This window comes from Eptesicus fuscus, chromosome 16 (assembly GCF_027574615.1).
Source record: "Eptesicus fuscus isolate TK198812 chromosome 16, DD_ASM_mEF_20220401, whole genome shotgun sequence".
Taxonomy (NCBI): Eukaryota; Metazoa; Chordata; class Mammalia; order Chiroptera; family Vespertilionidae; genus Eptesicus; species Eptesicus fuscus.
In genome coordinates this window covers 12,473,551-12,490,790 of record NC_072488.1, presented here as the reverse complement: position 1 = coordinate 12,490,790, position 17,240 = coordinate 12,473,551, and the positions used below count along the sequence as shown (strand labels likewise).

Below are 17,240 nucleotides of genomic sequence, written 5' to 3'. Positions count from 1 at the left end.
AAAAACCATAGCATCTGAGAGAATATTTATAAATTTTCTAAGTCATTCACTCCCACAGTCAATTTCCAAGTAATGAAAGAATATGTTGAGTTGATAAACACTGATGATCACCTAAATTAGATATTTATGATACAAAGATAAATAAGGCACTTTGTCTGTCTTTGAAGAGCTCATGGTACAAAAATAACTTCACACAAATTTAAAAAAAATGAGATGATACAATTCTCTATTAAAAATGTTGAAGTGGTAAAATTTAAATGATCTCAAGTTGTATGTTAAATTACCGAAACAAGAATTATTCTCACAAACATTTTTAATCTAAAATTTTACAAAGACAGGGATAAAATGTTCTACCTCAAATTTTTTAAATTAAATCTGATAATCTACAATATATAATTTATGCAACATACAATATATAATATATACAATAAGTGAGGAAAAATACATGAAATAATATGGAAATAGAGAGTCTTATTAAAATAAAGTGAATATAATGATTCTATTGCATTCAAAGTGGTTTTATTTGTGACTCCATGAACCATTCAGAAATCCTTTGTATTTCTGAATATTTCACTCAAACTTGGCATCTGAAAGTTTGACAAAATTATTTTAAATAAAAATAAATATTTTTATAAAGACAAAAAAATGATTCTATTACAGTTATAGAAAACATACATGTTAAATACTCCACTTGAGTTGGCTGCCTACTTCAATGACCTCTGAAGTACAAGTAGCAAGCACTGCATACTACATTTGAAAATTAGTTAAAATGATTTTCCCTAGCTGTCAAAACTGTAGACTTCTATGATAAACAAAGCAGGTAAAGGCCCCTAAAAGGGACACAAAGACTTCTATGATAAACAAAAGCAGGTAAAGGCCCCTAAAAGGGACACAAAGACTTCTATGATAAACAAAAGCAGGTAAAGGCCCCTAAAAGGGACACCTGAATACACACTGCATATACACTGCATACACACACACACACACACACACACACACACACACAGTCTTTGTTTTCATAGTGGCTATAATTTGAAATGGTAATAAGACATTGTAAGGTTCTTTCACATTTAACCTTACTTTCATCCTTTTTTAACTAAGTAGAATTTTCCTTGGCTAAAAGGGGATGCCATTATATACCAGGAAGCCACCCTTTACTACAGGGTTAGGGGCCCAGGCTGTACAGCCCCATCACTAACTTGTTAGGAGCCTGGAGGCCAAGTTAATCTGCATTTGAAAGAGAGAGCTGTCCTCTCAGCTTTGCAAGAGAGGTGTGGTCCAATCCAGACAATTGTGTGTCCCTGCATTCTCTCCTAGATTCAAAAAGTTTTGTTGTGATCCAGAAAAAGGCTTGCTTGTTAGAACTTGTATTAGCTTTATTGGGTGTACTTTGTATTAACATGGGAGCAGGAAAAGGCAACACTGACTTCTTAGGTCAGTAGCAGAGAAAATCTTCAGAGTTCAATGCAGATGTGTCCCAAGGGTCTGTGAACTGGGAAAATAGCACTACTGACATTTTTGGCCAGATAAAATTTCTTTTTTTGAGGGGTGGTTCTGTGCATTGTAGGATATCTAATAGTGTCTCTGGCATCTAGAGGGTAGAGGCTGAAAAATCCTGAATGGCAATTGGTCACAGATAAATGTGTATCTATGCTTTACCAGTTGTCTTACAACCCCAACTCTAAGAGTCTCAGCAATTTGCTCCCAAGTGTAACCAAGCCTTAAAGCACCAATCATAAAAATTAAAGGAAGTGTAAACTGATACAATCTTTCAGAAGAAAGAATTATATATTATATATTCTTTTATAACATCACAAAAAGAGTGACAACCAGACATTTATATGTCTCTTGATAAAAGAACACACCACACCCATAGTCTTGCCAAAGCAATTAAACCCAGATCTGATAAAGCCTTCAATTCAGCTGCCAACTTGCAGGAAATATATAGGAACAAGCTGAACTGCACAATGAGTCTGCATCAGCAAAATCTAGACAATGGGAAACTCTAGAAGTGAATGACCTGGGTTCTTCAACAACATTGTAAGGAAAAGAGAATAAAAGATGAGCCTGTAGATGAAAAGAGACTTTAGAAACGTATCAAATTTAAAACAATAGGTAAGACTCAACTCTAGTTGAAGGACCCATACTTGGGTGATGAAACCATTAAGAGTCTCATGGGTTCCTTTCTAAAGTTAGGATAGTGATTACTTTTGGAGGGAGGAAGTGGTTGGCTGGGGATAGAGCACATGGAGTCAAGGGAAAACTCTCTACCAACATGACATTTGGGACAGACATTACTGTTCTCATTTTATAATTCAGGAAACTGAAGCTTAGGAGGTTTGAGTGATTTGCCAAGGTTACATACACAGTAAGTGGCAGGTGTATAGTTTTAGTTCAAACACAGGTGACCTGACAAGCTGCAACTCTTGCCCAGGGCTTAACTGAGACTTAACACCCCTTTTTAAAGAGGTATAATTGTCTAAAACTAAAGTGCACAAATCTTGAGTGTACCTTAACTTGAGAGTAAAGTTCAATAAACTTTACATATGAAACACTGTTTTGTTCTGATGGTCTTAAATGTCCTATCATGAGAGGAAGGCATAACCTCTTTAAGAAAATACCTCAGTGCAAAGCCAAGTTGTTGACAATTTAAGATTGATAAGAAAGGCACTGCAGAACTTCAGTAGTAGCGAGTTTTTCCTAAAACTAGGGGTAGGACAGTCAGGATATGCATCTTATGTGATCCAATGTTTTAGTTTTCTTTTTTACTGATCAAAATAAACACTTTCCTGGGGACTTTTGAATAGAACTAAGGTATGTTACTACAAGTGGGAGATGACAAAGTAGCTTCCCTCCAAAGAAAAAGAGACATGCATGGGGCATTTGAAAAGGAGCTCTCAAAGATTTAAAAAACAACAACAACAACAAACCTTGTCAGGTTAGCTAACAAAGGGGAAAGTTTACATAGCACCACCAGAGCAGGTGGGGGAAAACACTAGGAAGCTTTGTGGGAATTACAAAATTTTCTTAAAGCAATAAAGAAAAAGTAATTTTACTATAGTGAGGTTTAAAGAAGCTATTTGGAACTATCCATTAAAGTAGGTTTAACTCTTTTAAATTAATTCCATGTAATAAAGTTAATTCATACATAAGGACCCACAAAATGGGGGCCAGCCTATGTCACAATCTAAACCCAAGTCATTCAGCTCTTAGAGGAAACACCTGTCAAGGAAACCTAACATACACCAATCATAACCCTCCAACTCAGCTTTAGCCAGCTCACCTTACGCTAGAAAATAAGACCCTTAGGAAACCCCTAACTATGTCCTGTTACCTCTCCTAACATCCTATAAACTTGCTCTTGCCCAATATCCCACAGGAGGAATGCTCCATGTGTGTGAGGACATCAACGCCATACTAGTTTGTTTCAGTTTTGTTACCTGACACATCTAACATTTAGGCCTGGACATGTTGTAAATCATAGTAATTAGTAAATATTTGTCCTGTTATTTTAATAATTTTTATAACAATCAGAGTAATAGGAACAATAATAGATAACATTTATAGAGTGTTCTGTGGTAGTCACTGAATTAACCAGTTACATGTATTAACTAAATCTTCATGACCACTCTCGCAAGTAGGTAGTAATATTTCTTATATTCAGTCACACAACTAAGTAAGCAGCAGAGCTGGAATACTGATCATTTTGTGTGTTTGCATTTATCCACAGCTCTGCAGTTACTTGGCAGTTAATCTTCCTGTTGGACTAACCCCACTCTAAATTAGCACCACAACTCCTGTGGTGGGCACTCCTAATGGAAATTAGGAGAAACTAAGTGTTCTCTAGAGGGAATACCTATCTGAATCAGTTCCAACCTGAGGAAGGAAACATTAGAAGTAGACTTACCTAAAACTTAACTAGCTGTAACTCTTTGACCCATTATATTCCAAACACATGGAATATTCCAAACTCGTGTGTTCTAGAAATTCATCAGAAAAGATTCATCCTGTAAACTACAGGTTTCCCTAGTACAGCGGTTGGCACATAGTAGGCACTCAACACAGACTGAATGAAAGTGAACGTGAACACAAGAGGTAGCAATCACAGCACATGCATAATCTAATACCAAGAAATTAAACCAGATAATCTCTAGTGGCCCCTTTCTTTTTTTAAAAAAAAAAAGTTATTTTTTTATTGAGTTCAGAGAGGGAGAAGGAGAGAGAGATATATAGAAACATCAACAATGAGAAAGAATAATTAATCGGCTGCCTCCTGCACGCCCCCTACTGGGAATCGAGCCCGCAATCCAGGCATATGCCCTGACCGGGAATGGAACCATGACCTCCTGATTCATAAGTCTATGCACAACCACTGAGCCACGCAGAAGGGGCTGCCCCTTTCTTTTTAAGTAGTAGTTGAAAGGCTGAACTAAAGAAAGGGTTGAAGGAGGATCCCTGGAGAGAAGGGAAAGGAAGAAAACAAATACAGAACGATGTAACTGAGAGAACCAATGATAACATGATGACATAATTTTCTCACTAATGTATAAATTTACATGGGTATTTGTCTTTATTTTCAGTTTGCTTGGAGTCTCTATTATCATGAAAGGTAAAAATATAATTAATATGCATCCCTTCATCACTCTCATACACAGACACATACACACGCCATTAAAAACATCCTCTGAAGTGGAGAAAAAAAATCAGTAAACTTTGTTAAATTCACACATTCTTTTTTTGGAGGGAGGGGGGTGTTAACCCAGTTTTTTGGCTTGTTATTCACTAAAAACTATAAGATATGTCAGTGTCGAGGCCATGTGTTGAGAGTCTACGGGATTCTTTTTCTTTAGCATTCTCTTTTATTGGCAGGTTTTCTTAGATCTGTCATCTGGAAGAGCTCGTTCTGCACAGTTGATGATTTTCCATAGGTTATGTTTTCAGGCTGAATCATAGTCTTTGGTAGCCATAATCTGCAAGTTCTCGTCACATTCGTACAATATTTAAAACATTTTTCAAAATGTAATATATGAGTTTTTCCCCATCTTCAGAATTAAACCAACATCAAAATGTCTTGAAAGAATTAATTATGGGGCAGGGGATAATTAAACTTTAGAACTTAGAACCCTAAATCTACCACAGAGTTGTAAACCTAGTATTTTATGTATTCTTACTAAAGGTTATCTGCATCAGCCAAGCAGGTTCACCAATGCTACACTGCGTGACTTGATTTTGATTTACAGTTAAGATTGTTAAAACTTGTATTCTGTGCCCTTGCTACACATGTACATTGTAAATATTGCATAAGAAGACTGGAATGCAATAGCCATAAAAATAATTGTAGGCCATTACATAATCAGGAGTCTGTTTCTATTCTTTATTAGGCTAGTCTCATCATATCAAGTAAAATATATGTATTGAATAAAAATAGAATGAGTTCTAGAATTATATTTCCTTTTATGTTTTCGTCAGATTTTAAGATTTTAATTATTATAATTGTGGATAATATTTCTTTTTTTACAAAAACAGAGTTCACTTGAATAATATAAGAACTCATCTACATTATCATTAAATCATTTTATATATACTATATACACATACATACATTTTTTTCTTTAAAAGCAAATTCTTCCTGAGTATATATTGTGTTCAGGGCACTGTGCTAGAATACAGGGAAATACAAAGGTGAATTAGACTAAATCTTCCACAAGCAGCTTAAAACTCATAAATATCAGCCCTTCCCTCCCATTTGTACGACTACCAGCGTATCACTTCACTTCTAGGCTGTCCAAGGAAACAGTCCTGGATAATGTGCTACTGAGGTAAATAAATTAAGTTGAACTTTTAGCTATGTGCCATCAAGTACAAATGTTTCACTGTGATTACGGATTGCCTGGGTGTCCCACCATAAAACCTCAGCCTTATTCATGTTAATTCTCAACATATGTGTTTATGCTAATTTGTTAAAATGGATCGACTATCAAATGAACACTAGAGTATAATAATAACTCAAAAGGATGATGCTGAGAAACAGAAAAGAATAGCCTCAATTTGATTTCCAAGTTTTTTCAACATCAGTTACAGCAACTAGAAAAGGCTGAATCATTCTAAAATTATTATGAGAACTTACTTAACTTTGTTCAGGGTGGAAAACAGATCCTACATAGCATTAACAGGGCTCATCAGTCTTGCTCTTGAATGACGCAATTGTTTAGAGGCGCTAATACAGTTTCCTGGACAGGCTACAGTATTTCAAAGGAAACAAGGTTGGATTACTGCACCAGTCTACAAGGCAGCATGTGTGCGACCACAGGACTGAAGCAGGTTCCATTCACTGCCAATTGCCTTGCTGAAATCACTTTTTAGAAAGGGGTGGAGGTGAAAAGTGTTAACAGGACTGTTAAGTGTTTCCACCAGAAAGTTCCTGTCAAAAAAAATATTTTCATAATTACATCATATCAGAGGCTAGAAAGAACTAGGCTGGGCACTGAATGTGCCAGAATGAAGTTCCACCCCTTTATGCAGAGAAAGGGCCTGCTCATAACCAGCTTCCATGGGCAATCTCTTGTGGTGGGACGAGCATGGCTCTGAGTGAGACGGACCTGTGCTCTGCCATCCACAGCTACCATAACCCTGGCCAGCCCACTTAACTGCTCTCAGCTTAAGTTTCCTCACCTACAAGAAATGGAGATAATAATGCCTTCCTGTATGAGTCAAGATTTTTCTGATTATAAATGACAGAAGCCTAAATCATACTTCAGAACAATAAAAAGATAATCTATTGGAAAACTATGGGAGAGGCTCAGAGACTCCGAAAGACAGCTCCTCCAACGTGAAGAACTGAAACCCAAAGTCTCACCACTGATGGTACTCTTTCTCTCTAAATCTTTCTCTTCTGTACTTCTTTTTCCATGTTTCTCATCTGTACTCTTTTTCCATCCTTACTTCTTCACTCGCACAAAATAGAGCTGCTCTCTTGAATGTGGTAGCCATTAACCAAATGTGGTGATCGAGCATTTGGAATATGACTAGTCCAAATTGAGAGAAGGTAAAAAATAAAATATACACCAAATTTCAAAGACTTTGTATAAAATATATATATAAAATATCTCATTAATAATCTAACTTTGAATACATATTAAAATAATATATTGAATGTGTTAAATAAAACATATTATTAAAACTAATTTCACCTGTTTCTTAGTTCTTCAATGTGGCTACTAGAAATCACATGTGTGGCTCACACTTATGGCTTGCATTATATTTCCACTGGACTGTGCTGATCTACAGGCTTTTCCCACACAGTGAGGAACATGGCCACCTGTGGCTCTGGACTCAATTCATGTGAGCTTAAAACATCACAGCAAAGAAAATGTTTTCCTCTTCCTGCTTCAATTTTCAAATGTTCTAGGAAAAACTCTGGGGCAGCTTGGATGATGTATCCAGCCCTTGGACTAATCGCTTCCAGGCAGAAGAGGAACTATACTGTACAGCACTCTCAGAATCTCAGTTAGGGAAACTAAGACTTGAAAGAGAATTCAGTAAATTATATATTACCAACAGATTATTTAAAAATGAGAGAGAAGATGGAATAAAAAGGGAAGAAAACAGAACGAAAATAAAAAGAAGGAAGTAAAAGAAGGATGGAGAATTCACCCAAGTAGAAGGTGTAAGTAAAATATCAGCTAAGAGAGCATAGTATTAAAATCCACCCATGCTCATTAAACCAGACCCCTTTACTTATCTTTCTATGCCGCCCCAGGTGCGGTTGTGAAGAAACATTCTTCTCCATAATCTAAAAGAGATGGGCAAACAATTGCCCACATGCCAAATCCAGCCCAGTGCCTGTTTGTGAAAATAAAGTTTTATTGGAACCCAGCCCACATGGGTACATTTACATACTGCGTATGGCTGCTTTCATGCTATGACAGCAGAGCTGAGTAGTTGTGACAGAGACCATCTGGCCTGCAAGCCTAAAATTTTACAATCTTGCCCTTTAGAGAAGACGTCCAGGCACTCTGATCTGGAGTGTATTTTCCTCCAAGCCCTGCTTCTCTCTCTAGAGAAAGGAGGGAGAATAAGAACAATAGAATGAGAGCAGCCTGGCTGGTGTGGCTCAGCAGTAGAGTGTTGAAAAGGAGAGGTCACTGGTTCAATTCCCCGTCAGGGCACATGCCTGGGTTGTGGGCTCAATCCCCAGTGGGGGCTGGAGAGAGCTGCAGGAAGCAGTCAATCAATCGATCAAGGCTGTTTCTCTCTAGCCCTCTCCCTTCCTCTCTCTCTAAAAATCAATAAAAAACATATTTTTAAAAAATAAAATAAACTGAGGGCAGTCATGGGTCCCCTTCTTCATGAAAGAATAAAAGGAAGTTCCCTGCAGAACAAGTTTTTAGACAATCTCACAACTTCCTTTGTGATTAAGTCTCAAATGCAAATTTTGGCTCAAATTTAGCCATGATAAATCAGACTTACTGCAGGAATAAACAGTAACCTACTTTTATGGCACTCTCTTCCAGGTACATATTCCTACTTGTATAAAAGTATGCCCACTCCTATTTGGTTATAGAGAAACTATTTCCTTTAAGATAAGATGAGGGTTCTCTGTGAATCCTTTATGGTCTTTCAAGAAACAGACAACTGTTTTGCTTTAATACCAGATTTCACAAGAATGAGTTAAAGCAGTCTTTATTTCTAAAAGCTACTTATTAAGTGTAACTTTATGGATCCAAAAAATTCCGTCAACCAAACAGTCTCAATTTTTGAAGCATCATTTAATCTGTGGTTTAGAGAAAAATCTTTGTGAGGTCAGCTTTTGAATTTATACTCATTTATCAGGATCAGGGAGCTTTTACTGTCTGCTATCTTATGCTCGCTGAGAAACAACTATCAATACATGTCACAATAAAAGCTTGCTGGATTTTAAATAAAGAGAATATTTGGGGAAAATTATCAGTTTCCTTCATAGCAATTGTATAAAACTAAATGAACTTTCAAACAGTTCCAATAATAAAGGACAATGCAAGAATTCATCCAAAAAGAAATTCTAGGGAGATAAATTAGCCTAATTCTCCTCTTCTGGGTACACAGAATGCCAAACGCTCCTCTTTCCTGTGGAAGTTGAGAAGAATGAAACATTTCAAAACTGCAAATGTACTAAAACTCAATCTTTAGTGACAAGTCATACACATGTTTAACTCATGCCATGACCTATTGGCCCTAACTATATGAAAGAATGATAGGACCACCTGAAATGGTTTTTCCCCCAGCAATATTTCCTTTAAACTTTTCAAAGACAGAGCATCAGTAAGATTATTACATTCAAGTATATCATGAATTAAAACTATTTCTTGAAAAGCCAGGATTACTTTGGCCAGTATGCTATCATTTTAGTTGTTTCTTAACAATTTCACTTGATGGGTTCAGTTTTTCAAGTTTCCATCCCATTTCTACAACTCATTTTGTCTATTAGTGGATAAAATAGGTACAATTGGACATATAAACTTATGATGGCTTTCACAGTGCAGTAAAATTTCACTATAGCAAATCAGTAGGGTGTGTGGTCAAACTCCATGCTATCTAAATGTTAGAAGTCTACTTAACCTTTCATTTATTTGGGATGTCAAAGTAAAACTACACTGATGCTGGTAAAGAGTATCCTAACCCTAGAAATTTGAAGAGTTTATTTTAGGACTTAGACTATCAGTCATAAGCCTAGTAATTAAAAATTAGAAGCATCCAAATGCAAATAATATGTAAAGCAGTTTCTAATGCAAACTTTGTTTTTAAGAGTACAGCCAAATATTCCAAGATTATGATTCAACAACTTCAGGAACTTAGATCTTAAAGCCCTCAACAGATATTCTGGGTTACTTCTAGAATGCCAGTTGGTTGTTGTTGTTGTTGTTTTTATTGTGTTGGGATTATTGAAACACTAGATAAGATGACAAAAATCACCAAGAGCTTGTAATTTTTAAAATATATATTAAAATTGAATTTATTGGGGTGACATTTGTTAATAAAATTGTATAGGTTTAAACAGGTGTTTGTTTTGTTTTTTTTTTTACTACTGTTTTATGTTATACAAAAATTTCTTTTTTGGTCCTTGTTGTTTTACTCTCTTTGCATGAACAACAGATCCAGAAAGACATCAGTGCTTCAATGTACCCATTTCACCTACAGGAGAAAAATTATTTCATAGTACTTTTATTTGGGGGAAGGAGAGAAGCTTTCTAATTTGCCAAACAGATTCCACTTTTCTCCTATTTGACTAGCAAAAAAAAAGTAAGGGCATCATAATATAAATTTAGAAGTCTCGGAAAAGATAATGGGAAAATTTGATTTTGAAAAGAAAAATTTAAGACAGATTATGATTCAAGAAACATTTTTTTCCTTTGACCTTCAAGAACAGGAGCAGAGGCAACATCAAGTTCAAATAAACAAGACAATCAATCAAACTGATAAGGCCCCAAAAATCAAACCAAAGATACTGTAATTGTAAATTATGGAATAAAGTGATTACATAAATAAGGTACTTTCCTATATTACTGCATCTGGTTTTAAATAGTCTGAAATAGAGTTTTAACTGGAATATATGGAGGTCAATGAGTCTGTGATCTAAGAGTTTCCAAGGAAACTGCTTGCTATTCTAATGGAGCACAGTAAGTGCTGAAACCGAATTAGTTATGCTTAGTAATCACAGCTCCAATACATATATTTTCTACAACAGGAGTGAGGAGAAACTAATGTAAATTGCTCACTTCCATTCTCACTTGGACTTCACAACTCCTGGATACAGAGTAGAAAACTAGCCTACTAGAAACTAAAAATGAAAGTGTAATGAAGCACAAAAATCCAATGTTTTACTTAATGAAACATGAAAATTAAAAAAGTGTTCCTTAATCTTTTCTATTGCCTATTATTTATATTCCACAAGACCACACTTCCAATCATTATCAAGATTAATATCTAATATTATTTACTCACTACAGTATGCAGGAAAACTTGTACAGGATTCTGTCTTCTCTTTAAACTGTTATAAACACTGCTAACTCTTTGAACAACATCAAATTAGGAAGGTAGAGATTTTTCCTACCTTAGACTAAAGCTATATAGCCCCAAGTTGAAATATGGAACTGAGGGCAGTCACAACCAAAACCTGCATCTAGTGATGAACCTAGGCCTTTGTCTTAGGCTTCCAGTTCAGAACTTGCTCCCTGGTCCACTTAGTTTCTTTCACCCTAACCACAGCCTAGCCACTTGCATTCTACCTTTCTCTGCAAAGCATCTGCAGATCCCTCCCCAAGCCACACCTTGCCTGCATTCATTTTAAAGAATGTCATGGCCCAGCCAGTGTGGCACAATGGTTGAGCATTGACCTATGAACCAGGAGGTCACAGTTTATTCCCGGTCAGGGCACTTGCCCAGGTTGCGGGCTCAATCCCCAGTAGGGGGTATGCGGGAGGCAGATAATCAATGATTCACTCTCATCATTGATGTCTCTATCTCCCTCTCCCTTCCTCCTTGAAATCAATAAAAATATATTAAATATTTAAAAAAATAAATATAAAGAATGCCATGTACACTGGCCTAATTCGATTCTTGTTCTCTTCAGGTCAGGCTAATTATGAGGTGTCTGAGATCAACTGCTAACATAAGTACAGAAAATAAAATGCCCTTTAGCAAGGCACAGTTAGTATGCAATCCGACTTAAAGACAGAATGTATATTAGACAACTTCTAACAGATCTTTCATGCCAAAAAGGTTATAAAGGGGTGTTTTCTCCAAAGTTTAATTTACTTATACTAATTTTATCTTATAATTAAACATCATTTCAAAATTACTTTTAGGGCTACACTTTTAGCTTTTAGGTAACAAAGGAACTTAATGGATCTTCATGCAATTAATCTATATATATAAAAGCCCAGCAACTGGAACAGTGGAATGACCAGAACAACCGGAACCATCAGTGGCTATGACGTGCACTGCAGCAGCCAACCAGCCTGATCTGGCCCCCGATTGGCCCCCAACACTCCGATTGGGAGCGGGGCCAGCCAGTCACCACCCATGGCCCCTCCCCTCCTGCTGGCCTGGCCCAATGGGCCCCCATCGTGGCCAGCCGGCCAGACCCCACCTGTGCACAAATTCGTGCACCAGGCCTCTAGTATTTTAATAGAATTAATCATCCAAACAAATGCTGGTAAGCCAATCACATATATATTCAGAGTAATATAATTACTTAAAAAGTTCATTTATAGTCTCATATTGACAACTACATAATTTTACCTTGAGAAGGTATGTGGGAATATTACTGAAATCCACCGGCAACTTCAAAAGGAAACGAGCTGAAAATTCACCAGTCTGCAGAAAGAAAGGTATAATAAGATTAAAAATCAAAAAATAGATTGTGACATGACAATTACTGCCAAAACCACAAGTTCAACCTGTTCAAAATATAGGCATCTTCAGTTTGGGTAAAACAACATGAAACAAACAAACAAACAAAAAGGATGAAAAAGTAGGGGAAGATAAAAAAAGTATTAAATTATTAGTTACTAAAAAGTACAATTAAAACTTTTAAAATCTGTATTATAAATGCAATAAAATTATAATGCAGTAGTATTACCTTTGTTTATTTTTAAGTATAAAAAGAATACCTTAATGTATAGTTTCTTAAAAACCTGAACAATAGAGACAGACCTGCCCCTTTGATTCCTTTGCTTTTACTGAAGCATTCAGACCACTTCACTAATATAGGGGTGGGCAAAAGAAGGTTAATAATAATAATGAATCCTATCTAATAAAAGAGTAATAAGCAAATTAACCATCACAACGCTACACCTACAAGCCACACCCAGCAGCCACGCCCACCAGCCAATCAGGAGCTAGTATGCAAATTAACCCAACCAAGATGGTTGCGGTCATAGAGAGAGCAGGAGAGAGGCTTGGGTTTCCCTGGCAATGGAGGAAGCCAAGCTTTCCGCACACCCTGGCCGGCCCAGGCCTCCACTTAAGGCTACAAAGTTTCAATTATAGAAGATAAATAAATCCCAACAGAAATGGCAGCAGCCACAGAGCTGGAGAGAGCAGGAGGCTAGGGTTGCCCCTGGTGATGGAGGAAGCCAAGCTTTCCGCACACCCTGGCTGGCCCAGGCCTCCACTTAAGGCTACAAAGTTTCAATTATAGAAGATAAATAAATTCCAACAGAAATGGCTGCTGCCACGGAGTGAGCAGAAGGCTTGGCTCTGCTCCAGGCTACAAAGTTTCAATTGTAGAAGATAAATAAATCCCAGATACCAGGGCCTCCACTTGGGTCACCGGGGGGCGTGGCCAGCCTGCAAACCATCACAGGCCCCTCGCCCAGGCCACCCCATGCCCCAAGGGAGCCCCCACCCTGATCCGGGACACCCTTCAGGGCAAACCAGCCGGCCCCCACCCATGCACCAGGCCTCTATCCTATCTAATAAAAGAGTAATATGCAGATTGACCATCACTCCAACACACAAGATGGCTGTCCCCATATAGTCAAAGATCCTGCCCCATGTGGACACAAGATGGCCACCACAAGATGGCCAGCAGGGGAGGGCAGTTGGGAGGGACCAGGCCTGCAAGGGAGGGCAGTTGAGAGGGACCAGGCCTGCAAGGGAGGGAAGTTGTGGGCGATCAGGCCAACAGGGGAGGGCAGTTGGGAGGGACCAGGCCTGCAAGGGAGGGCAGTTGGGGGCGATCAAGCCTGCAGGGGAGGGCAGTTAGGGGTGACCAGGCCAGCAGAGGAGGAAAGTTGGGCGCAAACAGGCTGGCAGGGGAGCAGTTAGACATCAATCAGGCTGGCAGGGGAGTGGTTAGACATCAATCAGGCTGGCAGGGGAGTGGTTAGGGGGTGATCAGGCTGGCAGGCAGAAGCGGTTAGGGGCAATCAGGAAGGCAGGCAGGCAAGCAGTTGGGAGCCAGCAGTCCTAGATTGTGAGAGGGATGTCCGACTACCGGTTTAGGCCCGATCCTTCCTGGATCAGGCCTAAACGGGCAGTCGGACATCCCTCAAGGGGTCCCAGATTGGAGAGGGTGCAGGCTGGGCTGAGGGACACCACCCCCCCATGCACGAATTTCATGCACCAGGCCTCTAGTAATATAATAATTAGTAAATACATAATAATACAAGAATAAGCTCCGTGTTTCATGCACTCACAATCATAAACCTACTTTTGCCCCTCCCTATATTTATAACCCACAGGCTCAGGACATATATCATCAGCCTTCATAATTTTTCTAGAAGTGCACACAAGGTCAAACTTCTACCCATATAAAGCAATTCATCAGTGGATACGACAAATAAGATTTAATTCCCTGGAAATCTGTTAATAATATCATCAACTAATATTTTTCAGTGATTCTATCTATAAACCAGCCTTCATAGGAAAGATATACAAAGGTTTGGCAATTTAAAACATTTAACTAAGCTATCAATAATACTTTGTATTTTTAAAAAGAGAAAACTCATTAGAGAAAAAAAATTTCAATTTTTATGATGGGAAAGGCTAAGGAATCACATTTTTATATGCTTTTATTGATTTCAGAGAGAGGCAGGGAAAGGGAGAGATAAAACCATCAATGATGAGAGAGAATCGTGGATTGCCTGTTTCCTGCATGCCCCCTACTGGAAATCGAGCCCACAACCCAGGGACGTGCCCTGACCAGGAATGAAACTGTGACATCCTGTTTCATAAGTCACCGCTCAACCACTGAGCCACACCAGCCGGACTAAGGAATCACATTTTTTAACATCTTTGCCATAGTCTAGAGGAGGGGTTTTCCAATTGGGTTGTACAGACACATAGGGGGTTCCAAGGGAAGTCTTGCAAAGGCAACCAAGATGGGTGCTGAGATGGTGGGACTCTGGGTCTTCCAGCCTCTCTCGTTGCAAGCCTGCAGCTCAGCTTGGGATTTTGACATGTTGGGTTTCACTGTTACATGTTGTCTGGACAAAGAACTTCAGGGATAATCTAGAACCCCTCTAAAGAGTTTATTTCTATATTTTCATATTGTGACTACTGTAGAGCTCCCAGTATCTCCACTCCCTTCCCCCCTTATGAAAACAAGCACCTCAAGCTCCCCAAAACATATATTTAAACACAGCACGCACTTACAGGTTTTTAATGGATGAGTGGCTGAGCACACACAGTACACATACACACTTCTCACAGTTGATCCACTACATGCACCATTCGTTTCTACAAACACCCTAGCAACTGGCTCCAAGGTCTTGGCCCTAATTTTAAAACTCTGACCTGAAACCTTAAAAATGCAAACAGAAATATAAACCTTGAGCTCAAAAAGATCACAATGATAACCACCATCTGCATAGTTGTTTGCTGTTTGTTTTACTGCTTACAACATCTTTTAACTTACATCAACTCTGGCTAAGGACAGAGCACTTCTTCATTACCGCAAGCCTAACCCTGTGACAGAAAAGGCAGAGAGAAATGAATGAACAGAATCAAAGCTGAGGCAGCCAGAGTCACAACAGGCACTGTGCCACCAGGACTCCAAAGGTGAGAAAGAGGACTAAACCTGAGAGCTGAGAGTTGGACTCAGTATAAAACATCAATCCATTCACTCTACTCAAAACCCAACATCTGAGAGGATAGTTAAGAACCACTTAAGGATATATAAACAACTCATCATAGTGGGTGGAAGGAGGTCTCTGAAAGATCCTAATAAAACTCTTACCTTCTGTTATGGTCCAAGATTATTAAAAAGGTGTGGTTTTGGTGCTATGTTAAGCTTTTAGAACTAACATGAGCTCCTAGAACTCTAGAACTAACATACCCTGTTAAATGTGATTCTTTGGACCTAGGAGAGTCTGTTTTTTTAAGTATGAGAGGTCATACTTTAAAAGGAGTTAAGTACAGGGGCAACATAAAAAAAAGTACAGAGTTAAATAGGAGCTTTTAAGAGGGGCACGCAGCCCAATTGGAGTTTGGTGAGGGATACTGGAACAAGAACAGAAAAGTCATCCTATCTAATGAACAAAATAAACAAACAAACAGAACAGAAACAAACTCAGAGATACAGAGAACAGACAGACAGCTGTCAGAGGGGAGGGGAGTTGGGTAGGTGTTACTGTAGTGAACAAGCACTGATACTGATCTGAGTCACCCAGATACTCCCTTCTCCATAGGTGAGCTATTTCCAAACCCCTGTAGGAACGTGCAACCATCATTCATAAAATCAGTGAACACCAAAATGGCTACTACATGTATGTGGAACATTTGTTAAGTCATTCCTGTGGAGGTTGACACAGGTTTTTAAAAAGTACCAAGGAATTAGAAGAGGTTGGTTGAACAAACAATAGTAAGTCAGACTCCATTCACTTATTATTCATTTTCAAATTTTAGAGACAAACAACCTACCAAGTTATAAGTAGCCATTTCTACCCACTAGTCTAAAATGTCAATCTGTAAGTTAAAATGGCAATCTCAAAACTTTGCATTTCTTAGACTCAATGGGTCTTATATTTTTAAAGAACAAAAGGAGTGAAATGTGGGATTTAAAAAATTAAAATAACTCTTGTACATATAAGGTAATAAGGAAAATAATTGCATAATTAGCACTTGGACTCATTTGAACTGCTAGTTATTTTAGTACATGAACAGAACTTTAGTTCTTTTGCCCTTTTTTAGTTTGTACAATATATTTTTATTCTACCAGCTATTTCAGACCAACATTCTTTTAAAAATGCTCAGATGAGCCTGGCCGGCGTGGCTCAGTGGTTGAGCGTCGTCCTATGAACCAGAAGATCATGGTTTGATTCCGGTCAGGGCACATGCCCGGGTTGCAGGCTGGATCCCCAGAGTAGGATGTGCCGGAGACAGCCGATCAATGATTCTCTCTCATCATTGATATCTCTCCTTCTCCCTTCTTCTCAAAAATCAATAAAAAATATATTTTTTTGAAAAATGCTCAGATGATCCCTACATTATCCCTTCTCAAAATGTTGATCCTAGAACTAGTATAAATGTATGTTTATTGGCAACAGACTGATTTATACAACTAAATTCACAATAAATGAATCTTAATGCTGTGAACAGAATTTGATCTAACAGAAACCATAAAGAGTACTTTATGATCTCCAACTTTCAAGCCTACTCTACATTCTTTCTTTTGCTGTTGAGAGACTAAATAAAACAGCACATGTTTCTAATAGCATTGGAAACATCAGAAACTAGGCAAGAATTCCGTTTTCAGT

The 17,240-nt window shown here is 38.1% G+C and overlaps 1 protein-coding gene across 2 annotated transcripts in view; it reads right to left on the bottom strand.

The window, feature by feature from the left end:
- BABAM2 (BRISC and BRCA1 A complex member 2) overlaps positions 1–17,240 on the bottom strand; it is a 356,468-nt gene that overhangs the window by 227,994 nt on the left and 111,234 nt on the right. For both annotated transcript variants that reach the window (XM_054727885.1, XM_008162284.3), the window contains exon 6: positions 12,280–12,354. In XM_054727885.1, the coding sequence (XP_054583860.1) occupies positions 12,280–12,354 (75 nt within the window). The remainder of the gene's footprint in view (positions 1–12,279; positions 12,355–17,240) is intronic.